At 43.7% G+C, this 12322-nt stretch overlaps 1 protein-coding gene across 3 annotated transcripts in view; it reads left to right on the forward strand.

The window, feature by feature from the left end:
• Positions 1-12322, forward strand: part of KDM1B (lysine demethylase 1B) — an 821676-nt gene that overhangs the window by 350986 nt on the left and 458368 nt on the right. For all 3 annotated transcript variants that reach the window (XM_085607096.1, XM_085607097.1, XM_085607098.1), the window contains exon 8: positions 6818-7013. In XM_085607096.1, coding sequence (XP_085463222.1) covers positions 6818-7013 — 196 coding nt within the window. The remainder of the gene's footprint in view (positions 1-6817; positions 7014-12322) is intronic.

A 12322-nucleotide genomic window follows, 5' to 3' on the forward strand; every position in this document is an offset into this window, starting at 1 on the left:
GCCATACACCTTGCGTCTTCCAAATGTAGGTTGAGGTCGCCTAACACAAGGAGTTTATTATAACGCAAGGCTGGTTGAGTAAGATATTCAACCAAGCTCGATGAAAAGCGGGAGGGATAACCAGGAGGACGGTAGATCAGGAGACCTTTCACAATACAGTTACTTGCTACTGTGATGGTAAAAAGGCCGTCTCACTGTCAGCAATGATAATGGGTTTGAGTTGGCATTGGATGATATGTTTAAAAATGATAGCCACACACCCTCCTCTACCAGAGTCCCTGTCAATTCGCCTAAACGTGTAACCACTCGGCAGTGCCTCAAGGAGCTCTGAAGCAGAATCCTCGTCCAGCCAGTTCTCGGTGAGAAACATTACATCCACCTGACTGTCGGTGAGAAGGTCATAAATCTCTAATCTGTGTTTCCTAAGAGAACGGCAGTTCAGCAGACAGCAGCTCAGAACGGGCGATATCTCCTTTCCCTCTTTCCCCAGATTGAACTTGAAAGGGCAACTTCCACCTTGCATGTTGTGTAAGCAAGTCTCAGCTGTTTGGGGGCGGAGGGCCAGTAATTCCTGGGTGCTATAACGTGATTTAATACAAAAACAGCCAGGGGGGGTGGCCCCAGGCCCCAGACGGGCGCGCCTTCGGCGCGCCGGTGGCATGCCCGCTGCGCGGCCGCCGGAGCATGCGATTATATATCTTCCTGCTTTCAACCCCTAGACTGCTGACCGCCCCCGGAAGTGCCTGGCTCTAACCTTCTCCGCCCTCCGCGCAACGGTACTAAATACCGCGTCGGACCGGGGCGGGAAGGAGGCAAGATGGAGCCCAGGCAAATACGGCTAGATCAAGTCCCCAGGTAAGCTCACAGTGCCCCAAAGTTAAAAATACAGCCCAATATTCGCCACAGTTAAAATATTAAAAAAGACTCAGCTTTTGACTTCTACGAAGTGATATCACCGCCAAGTAAACTTCTTTGAATGTTCATTCGCCATGGTTTTCGACCAGGGGGGTTAAACCTATTTCCAGAGCGAGAAGAACTGGAAAATGATCAGAAATAGCGTCTTTTTGAGTTTGAGTTTCATTTGTGATTGTAACTACTGAGTGGGAAACAAGAAAATAGTCTATTCTAGATTGTGTACCATGAGCAGAGGAAAGAAAGGTGTATTCTTTGTCTGACAGATGACAGTTGCCAGTGTTCTAGTAAACCATGCTCCGTTGTTATATCATTTAATAAAGCCCTGTCACCAGAATTACATCTGTTCAAAGGGCCTGTTCTGTATACAATAGCAATGCGAGACAAGTTCCAGTCACCACCTATAAAATAACTGGAAGTTCCAATCTCCACAAGTATACGATTCAGATTGAGAAATTAGGAGCGCTTGGCACCTGTTGGGGCATAGGCAGAATCTATACTGAAGACCTTTTCTCCAATTTTTAACTTGGCAAAGACATATCTGCCGTCTGGATCGATTCAAGTTTTGACAGTTGTGATAGGTAGAGATTTGTGTAGGAGGATAGTCACACCACATTGCCGTGGATGAGTCTTCTCAGAAGGGGATTGTATTGTAAGTCTGCAATGAATAACTTTTCCCACCCAACCTTGCTGAAACTTTGCTGATTCCAGAGCATCAAAGTGAGTCTCTTGTAAAAGAGAAATATCCATTCTTTATTTTTTTTTTAACTAAAGTACTTTTTTACGTTTAATAAAATGTGTAAGGCCATTAACATTCCATGAAATTATGCGTAATGGGCAGGATAACGAAGATGTTGCTGCCATATGTGGAGTAAATGTGAAAAGAGGTTAATTGAGAAGAAAAAAGTGAAGTGGATGATTAGAGATATTGAGAGGAGAGAATAAAAGATAAAGCAAAAGGTTATGTGAGAGGAGGGAGTGAGGGAAATAAGAAAAGACAGAAAGAAAAAAGAATACATTCTGGGTAAGGAGGAGTATAAGAGATAGGAAATCTTCTAGAAAACTTAGGAAAATAAAAGGATAATGAAAAAGTGAGTTATATGTTATATAGAAAAATAATAGAAAGGAGAAGGAAAATAAAAAATAGAAAGGAAGGAGTGATTTATGTACCGTGTAGGGTCACTACAGCACGACTGGGATAGGACTGTTTACTGTGGATCTAAGCTTTTGGGCTAATCGCACCGAAGGAGCCACATCGGGCGACATGGTTAATGATAAAGAAATTTTCAAGCAATCAAACAAACCTTTTGTAATATAACAATAGCTAGGATACAATCTTAAAGATTAACATGAATAAATATTGTTAAATTTGAATATTATCTTATTTAAATAATGTCACCATATAATTTCAATAATATAAATAAATAGTAGAACTTGTGAATAATCTATAATAAATATTGGCATGTTAAAGCTATATCATACATTTCTATTTAAGATGAAACAAGAGAAAAAGAGAAGAGGAAAAGAAGAGTGTGAATAGTAGATTGATAAAAGAAGAAGAATGTAATTCTTGAAACCTACATTATATCTGTGAAATATATAAAGGAAGTAAACTATTATTCATAATGTATATTTTGATTATCCTAATCATCTTTCATATAGAATTTAACAATATACAGTGAAACACATAAATAAACAGGCTTTGGGGAAGATTTTGAAGATGAAAGAGATATTGACATAATATAGCTTTGAAATATTAATGAATAAATATTAAATAGTTTCCTAAATATACCTTATCATATACATTTTTTTATCATATCAAAATATCATCACAACGTGGTTAGATTTCATTGCAACAAAATATTAGGACAATTCAATATCAAATATTAATTAATAACATACATACTAATTAAATAGAAAAAAGAGAGAAGGAAGTGTGTGAGAACAGACTAAGGAGGATAGAGCATTATGGCACTTCTAATATATAATAAATTTATAACATTTTGTAAATAAGCGAAAGTTCATAAGCACTGTTAAACAATCATATTTTTGGAGATGCAAGGTTAGGGAATACTCAATGATAGAAGAGATCAACAGATATTTGAAACGACTCTAAAGACAGTTAATTAATAAAGTAAGTATAAGAAGATATTGAGGAAAAAGGATAGAATAAAAGAGGAAATGAATGAGAAATCAAATTCTCGTCTTATCTCCACACTTGAAGGTAGTAAGTGTTCATCAAGACAACAACTTAGAGGGGGCAAATTATCAAACAGGAGTTCAAGGCATATCCTCCTTGAATAGAGAAAAAAGGAGACATAAATGTGTAGATAAGCAACGTCTCTTTCCTATGTGGAGAGAATCATTGTGTAAAAATCCGAGGAATCTACATCAGATCACTTTCTCCATTAGCGTCTTTTTTTTCAACAGGACGAAAGATAGCAAATTTGAAATCGAATCAGGTAACATTTTCATCAGAGGCAGCAGATTTCAGAGGAGAGCGGGATTTGTCTCTATCTCTTTCCTGTGTGAGGGCAGCAACTGCCTGAATGGCCTGGGCTCAGTCTCCTAAAGAACGGGCGGGACGGTCCAAGTCGCGGCCCCCACTCTGGGATCAACCTTGATTATGTCAAAATTCGTTCATAGGTGTCATGAGATTTGATGATGAAAGCGGAGGTCCAATTTCCTGTGAAGTCGTAGAGTATTCCATCCTCTGAGAAGAGAGATTGTCTTAGAAATTACGGAGATCATCTGGTTTCAAGAAGTCTTTTGAAATCCCATATTTGGTGATCCGCAATCGTTCAGGCTCAAATAGACCATAATGGATATCAAGCTGTCGTAGGCGGGGTCTAAGAGAGAGGAAAGCCTTGCGACGATCATTTGTTTCTTTTGAGAAATCCGCTGCTATATTGATCTCATGGTTCCAAATGTATATGTGCCGTTAGAACGAGCCCCCGTAATCAGTTGACGAGCTTGTTTGTGCCGTAAGAAACATACAATGAGTGGGCGTGGTGGCACATTTTTCCCTCAGCTGGATGGGCCAAGATGATGAGCTCTCTGCATTTTCAATGGAGGATCAAAGGACAGACCTGTGATTTCTGGAAGAGTTTCTTTGAGAAGGCCTTGGCATCTGTTCCTTCCGAATTTTCTGGAAAGCCAGAAAAGCAGACATTGTTTTCGCGACTTCTATCTTCCAAATCTACTACTTTACTTCTTAGAAATAGAAGTTCTTGATCACGATCTGGTATTGAGTCTAGATGGTTTTCTACTGTAGCTATCTGGTCAGTAATTCCATCCATCCGATTTTGAAATCCAGCTATATCTGAGCGAATGGATTTGTGAGGGTAGATATGGAAGACTCCATGCCCTCTAATTGGTGGCCCACAGCAGAGATTTCTTGTACGATCCGTTCCTTGGTGGAATCTGATGAAGTTGTCATCTTGGGATTAGGTGAAGTCAAGGGAGTGACACTATTAGTATCAGGTTTGGAGCAGCCTTGGCTTAGAGTTTCTGAAAAAGAAGTTGTTTTGTATGTTTTCCGGATGCTTTACTTGATGGCATCCCCAGGACTTTTGTGCCAGATCATAGGTGTATAAGTAGTTTAGGGAAATTGATGACTTTAGTATATGCACATGTAAACATGTATGAATACATGTTCAGTAAACGGAGGAGAGAGGACTGATATATGAATATCAATTCATTTTTTGCACTTCACTACACCTGGAAGAAGATCAACTTTACAAACTGAATCAATTGATACATTTTGGTATGAGTAATATCAATACAAAGGTAATCTGTATATGGGGATAACAGGCACACAAATTCCATATGAAGCTCAATAGTAGTATACATTCACTTATTGTTCAATGAGCAAAGGAATCACCTGACGAATAGCGATAACAGGAATAGTGATAACACTGTTAAAGATTATCAGATCAAAACATAATGAAATGAATCAGCAATATGCAACTATATTACTGTGATATCAGGTCACTGCTGTTGTGTAGAGGTGGACGGTTAAATGAGGATTCCGAAACAGGTTACTGTGTTAAAATGACTACCCGGTCCTGCGGAAGTGTAGTCTTATTTACGTTGAAGAACGGATCGTCATAAAACTAGAAAACACTGGGCACATTTAACACAAATTCTTCTCCTCAGCTCCGTGCACGCATGGTAGGCCATAACTCTGCATACATCAGGTTGATTAAGTGTATCCAAATGTATTTAAATGTATACATCCAACCTAACTGCAGTAAAGCCCAGTTTTCTTGAAGAAAAGGCCAAATTTAAGAAGCAATACTTCAGGATATAAATAGCTGATAAACTGTTGTGAAGCTCAAATACGTCAGGTTTATTCATCACAGATTCCCCCTCAGAGCTCTATACATGCGTCATAAATTGCAAATCTTCATCTGTTATAAAATACAGACATGCCTACCAGGTTTGGCATCGTTAAGGAAATGTTTGTGCCTCGATGCAAAACTCAACGAGTGGAAGCAGCGCACTTCAAAGCACCCGCTGCCGCGGAAACAGTCATGAAGCTAGAGGGCGCTTGACGTGTTCTCCGCAGTCCCCTCACCTCAGCTCCGTGCGTTTAAAACAGGCTGCATCCTCGCGCTTCCCAGGCCGCAATTAAGCATCCGCCGTAATGAGACTTTCGCAAGCGACAGCCGGGATATGTTTACCGGAAAAGATTCCTTGTTGATTCCGCTGCCTGCAACCGAGCTTGAAAGCGGTTTAGGCTCGTGAGAGGGTTAGTTGTCACCGTCTGGTGCTCCTCACAGCACGGAGCTCCGGACATAAGCGTCCATCTTGTCGCGTGGTCAGACCACGCCCCCCACTTGCTAGATTTTCCATATCATTGGATACGTTCCTTTGGTATATCTATCATTTTGTTGTGGTTGCCTTTTTTGTTGGTTTACCAAATAAGCATTGTCATTTCAAAATAGAGTGGGCTCAGGTGCACCAGTTTACAGCTCATTGAAGGTAAGGGGCAGAGCAGGAAAGCCATTGGCGGTGGTAAAAATGGGTAGGGCAGAACTGTGCAGGTGGTTATAAGGTCAGCCTGGGCATTTAAAGAGCTGTAACTCCTGTTGCAAATTATTGAAATTCAGTGTTCATATTTTCAGGTCATCTAGTTTATAAGGCAGTCCCACCATATTTTGTTCTGACTACTCTTGTGTGCCTTAGTAAAGTTAGCTTGCATTTAGGCCTGAAATGATGTACAATATAATTTTATGAGTCTGAAATTTTGTTCTGTTCTCACAAACCTAAATGGCTTTAGGTTTCCTCTTTGCTTATGATGCTAACACGAATGTTACTGTTAATGCTGTACATAATTCTTTGAACTGAACTGAAAAAATATGTGAATTGAACTTTAATTTTGCTTGGTCTAGAGGACCATTTAGGCATAAACATTGTTTCTATTGGTCCCACGTTCATGCGTATGTCCGCTTTTTTGCTTTCTTCCCATGAATGACCATTCTGACCGGGTGTTTCTCTGCTACTGTGATTGCACTGTCCTCATGAATATGTTAGAACTGAGTGAGGATAATTAAGCGAATGAGAGAAACTTTCTAGTACTCATCGTGGACTCAATCCAAGAGTTATTACAGGTTGGTGGCTGTGTAGTTGTTTTGTGGTTTTATTCCTGAACCAAAATTGCAAGGTTCCCATTACTAACACTTACAATGAGAAGCTATATTGGATAGAGGAGGATAAGAGCATATTGGTTTGCAGTATAATGAAGTTGTCCTCTTAACACATCAAGAAATCAGTTTTTCAAACACAAATAATTATAAACATTACAATTCATATGGAAATCATAAGTAAAATAAAAGCTGCTTCTTTATTCTGATTCTTTATTTTTATGGTTCCCCTTTACCTGCTAATCTTTTCCAAACAGAGAGTTTCAGAAGTGTCAAACAGTTTTTGGTGCAGTATGCTCATCCTACCTCCATTACTAAAGGACAGTCCAGCTGCTCCCCTGCTGTCTAAATACTACTCAGATTGTGTCGGCATGAGTCCTTCCTGCCCTAGTTCCCGCCGGATACCCAGTGGAAAATCAGAGCACTCCAGAGGCATACCTCCACATGTACCTGGTGAGTTGTACTTACAGTGCCAATGCTGTGCCACAGTCCCTTAGAAGTGTTCCATATGCTTATTAGTATTAGATACAGGCTAACATTTGAACATTGGTGAAACCAAAGTAGGATTTGAATTTTCCCAAAACCAGTCAAGATTTTTGGAGTAGAAATGTCACATTATCTCAATGTTATGTTCATAGCCTGTGTGGCTGTAGATACACATGCTCTGCATACTCTTGCCATGTAGTATTGGTCTCAGACGATTATAACTTGTTTTTCTTCAAAGAAGTCTTTAGAGTCGCAAGGTCATGCTGACCCCTCCTCGGCTCGTGGATGAGCACAGACTCCATTGCAAAACATTTTTTCTCCACCATGAGGTTCGGACGTGATTCAGTGTGCTCCTGGTCTCGACAAGTTAGTTGCATCTCATCGGTGCCTATTACAATCCTCAAGTATATCGTTGTTGTGCAGCCATCTGGGCTCTTTCAGTCACTGCATGCTTTGGACTACCCCAAGGAGAATGAGCACGCAAGGTAATGCAACAGACGCCCTTCAAGAGATGCCTGCAGTGCCACTCTAAATACCCCTGAGTAATCTCCATGCTGTCTGTAATCTTTACCTCTCGCTGAAGCATGGCAGGAGCGCTGCGACTGTTGTTTGCCGTTTTCAGTGAAAAGACTCTGCCCCCGCTCCGAGACTGATGGTGGGTCCACAGCAGGATGGCCAGAATAATTGCCAGATATCTTCGTTGAGGCTGATATCCTTGGCTCCGAGCAAGAAGCGTATGTTTTGTGTGAGTTGCCCAATCTCTCACCAAACCAGCCAAGTCCTCATTTTTTCGACTCAAAGGTCTCATAGTCAGGCAAGGAGGAGCTCGTGGAGGAAGAAGAGCAGGTTTTTGAGGATGCTCCATACACCTCGGTCCACCCCGTTCACACTTAAAGACCAAACCACATGTGAGCACTGTGGATGGCCAAACCCTTAAACCTCACAAAACAGCCACACATCTGAGCCGAGCACTATCCCTCAGGTCGGACGTCAAGCTCTGTGACGAAGCCGGTGTGCCACTGCCATCCAGCACTAGTTGACACCAAACAAGGCCTCGGAGCCGAGATAAGACCCTTGCAAGTACTTCAACCCTCTGCTGCCCTCGAGTCCGAAGACACTGTCTGCCCTGAACCTTCGAAACAGGCTTCTTCATCAAGTTCAAAAGCTCCATACCTGCTGAGACATACTTTGGATCGGAGACCTGCTCTCGATGTAGAGGAGAGGTCCATCCTCGAGAGGCTGCAGCAGGAGGTCGGCAGAGGAAGAGCACTATGCACCTTCACACAGGCAAGTTCTCTGCCTCGGAGAAGACCCTGCCAAAGAAACAGAGGCATGCCTTCAAGGAGGCCCTGCCATTTGACACTCCTGTGCCCCTCTTACCTGCCAAGAGGCACAAGCATCCTCCTCCTCCTCCACTACCACCTCCACTTTCACCTCCACATCCCTCACCTCCTATGCCTCTACCAAAGAGGTTCCCGGAGTCATACTCCGATACTTGCAATCCTCCAATACTGGCAATCCTCCTAGCCCTTATTCCCCAACAGAGGACTTTGCCCCAGTCTACCCAGTTATCTCAGTGGATCCATGGTAGAAGAACAATATAGACCCTAAGAAAGACCCTGACATAGAACATGTCCCAGCCAGGGCCTCCCCACCAGATGACACCACGACGTATCACAGTGTTATTCAGCGCGCGGCTGCCTACCATAAGGTACAAATGTACTCTGCCCCCCTAAGAGGATGACTTCCTTGAAGAAACTCTCTCAAAGACAGAATGCTCTGTCCAGTACTTCCCGATGCTCAGTGGAAGATTAAATCTGCCTCTGAGATCTTCAAGGAGTTGGTGAAAGATTGCGTGGGAGCACCATGCATCGAAAAATAATTATAAGCTGTTGCCCTCTGACCCCTTATGTATCTTGGGTCCTGCCCTACTGGACTCCTTAGTGATTGCTACTTCTAGGAAGAGAGTAGCAGCCCAGGCCACTGGGTACACTCCACCTAATGACAAGGAGAGCAAGTGGATTGATGCTGGGGGAGAGGCGCTGTGGGCACGGCCACACACTGGAGCATCACCAATTCTGTAGACTTCCTTTATTACTATGATAGACCCCGCCCTAATCAGTATCGAAAGGGAGGGGAACAGCTAGTGGACAAAGGCAAGGTTATTTCCAATGCAACCATCAGGTGTGCATTGGATGCAGCAGATACAGTGGTCAGGGGGGTCAAGACCTCAGACCGCTTGTTTCCGTGTGTCTGGCTTCAACCAGGAGGTGCAACAGCAGCTCGTCAATCTGCCTTTCAACAGGGAACACCTGTTTGGACTGCGAATTGACATTATGCTTGAGAAGATCAAGAATGACACAGAAACCTCCAAGACGATTGGTGCCCTACAGGTTCCTTTGGGTAGGAGATTCCTTCATAGGCAGCAATCAAGAGGTAGCTCCTTAGCTGCTTACCCAAACCAAACCCAGTCCTACTATCGGCAGCAACAGGGTTACCACCAACAGGGTGGCAGGGGTTTCGCACAACTCTCCTATTGAGGTAATGGCTCCAAGGGTCGTGGCAGAGGCACACCTAGTTAGGGAGCCTCTATCCCCAAGAATAGACTTGCCCAGCATCCCAACCGATCACACAACACCTGTCAGGGGGAGACTTCAGGGATTCCTTCCCCACTGGGATGAGATCACCTCAGATCGATGAGTCCGAGCCATCATCTACTGCTCCAAGCTCATCTCAGCCCCACCAAGGATCGCACCCTGTACCTACACAGTCAGACCAGAACATCCAAAGTTGCTACAATGGAAGGTTCAGGCACACCTAGTCAAAGAAGCCATAGAGCCAGTGCCCCATCAACAGCAGTGAAAAGGCATCTACTCCCTATATACTTCCTCATTCCTAAGAAGGACCAATCCTCAACCTCCGTCCTCTCAACAGATACATCCTGTCAGAACATTTCGGCATGGTCATCTTACAGGGCTTTATCACCCTACTGCAGCGAAGCGACTTCATGGCCACGCGTGACATGAAGGATGCATGCCTACTTCCACATCCCAATCCATCCAGCTCTTTGGCACTAACTCTGCTTCATGGTAAGTGGTCAACACTACCAGTTCAAGGTACTACTCTTTGGTAATGTTTATCAGTGGTAGATGCTCACCTCAGAAGGGGAGGAACTTGCATCTTCCCCCTACCTCGACGATTGGCTGATCAAGAGCTAAAGCGTACAGAAATTCCTGACCCACACTCAGTCCCCAGTCTCACTGCTGCACAGCCTAGGGTTCACAGTGAACACCACCAAATCATACTTGGAGCAACTTCAACAATTCTTAGTGTCATTACTCAACTCTGTAGTAGGCAAAGGCTTCCCAGGCTCCCAAAGGGTGCAAGCATTTCAGCAGCTGCTCCCTGTTTTTCAGCCACTCAGACCACTTCCAGTTTGCATGGCAATGTGCCTTCTGGGAAATTATGGCTTCATGCATTGGTATAGTGCCCCATTCCAGATTACATATGCACCAGCTTCAGGAATGCCTCTCAAGTCAGGGGTCACAAGCAGAGGGTCAGTTAGAAGATCTTATGTTGGTATGGGTCAGTACCCATTCCTCTCTGCAGTGGTGGAAGGGCAACAATCTATTGCAGGGCAGGCCTTTTGCAGGCGCAGTTCCGCAAGTGACCATCACCAAGGATGCATCTGTAGTCAGCTGGGGAGCACACCTCAATGACATGACAGTCCAGGGTCTGTGGCTATTTCATCAAAGGGGTCTCCACATCAACCCCTGTTAGCCATCCATCTGACTCTCATAGCCTTCAGCAGATTCAAGGCAAGGTAGTCCTGGTGCGCACGGACAACATGACTGCCATGTTCTACCTACAAAAGAAAGGAGGCACTCACTTTCCTCCACTATCGGCAATAGCACAGCGAATCTGGCACTAGGCCATACACCACCAGGTTTATCTGACAATGTATTGTCCAGGAGTGGACAATGACTTCGCAGACCTGCTCAGCAGGATGCAGCTACAAATCCACAAGTGGTAACTCCACCCTCAAGGCCTACACCTTCACTTCCAGAGATAGGACACCCAAAACATAGACATTTCCTCCGCACAAAAATGCTAAATGCTCAAATTTCGCCAACCAGGTTTCTACATCCCCAGACCATGGGCAATACTCTGTGGATGAAATTGTCAGGGATCTTTGCATACATGTTTCCTCCTCTCCCACTAATCCTTACACGGTCGAGAAGCTAAAGCAAACATCCCTCTTCCTGGTGACTCCATTGTGGACCCGACAACCAAGGTTCTTTGCGTTTCTAGAGATGTCCATCGCCCCCAAGAAAAGCCCCCCAACAGGCCACACCTTCTCACACAAAACAACGGCAACGTCAGACACTGGAAACCTCAGACAGTTCAACCCAGCGATTTGACTCCTGAGGTCCTAGAGCTTGGTTATCCTCAAGAGTGCATGTAAATACTCAGGAAAGCCCTTAGGCCCACTACCTGCGCCTGCTATGCTGCTAAGTGGAAGTATTTTCTCCACTACTGCACTCAAAAGCACATAAACCCTCTTACGCCTATGGTACAAGACATTATTTCCTACCTCTATACTTAAAAAAGGCAAGGTTAGCTTACACATCAGTGCAGCTACATTTACCATGATTGCTGCATATATGCAAACCAGGGAACACTTTTCCCTCTTCAAAAGTCCTATAGTTAAAGCTTTTATGGAGGTTCTTAAGTTTGTCATTTCATCAAGAGTACTCCACGCCACAGTCTGGAATCTCAGTATTGTTCTCACGTTACTCTTGGACCCCGCCTGCTTTTAGCTACTGCATTCATGCCCTTTGCAGTTTGTTGCTTGAATGGTTGCCTTCCTGGTAGCTATAACTTCGTGGAGACATATTAGTTGACTACAGGCCCTCAGATGGCAGGAACCCTTTTAGGTGCATCAGGACAGTGTGGTTCTTATAACCAATCCAAAGTTTTTACCCAAAGTGGTCTCCTCATTTCACCTTAACCAGACCATCGAGCTCCCAGTCTTCTTTCCAAGTCAAGGATCAGTAGCTGAAAGGGAACTTCACACACTTGATCTCAAGCGTGCTCTTACATACTTCATTGAAAAAATCAAGTCCTTTCCTTTCGTAAAACCCAATAACTGTTTGTGCCTTTCCACAGCCTCATACAGAGCATACCATTTCTAACGCAGGGATTGCCAAGTGGTTTGCCAAATGCATTCAAACCTGTTAAGCCAAAGCACCCAACCTTCCCTCGTCAGGCCACAA

Source organism: Triturus cristatus, chromosome 5_2 (assembly GCF_964204655.1).
Source record: "Triturus cristatus chromosome 5_2, aTriCri1.1, whole genome shotgun sequence".
In the NCBI taxonomy this organism is placed as follows: Eukaryota; Metazoa; Chordata; class Amphibia; order Caudata; family Salamandridae; genus Triturus; species Triturus cristatus.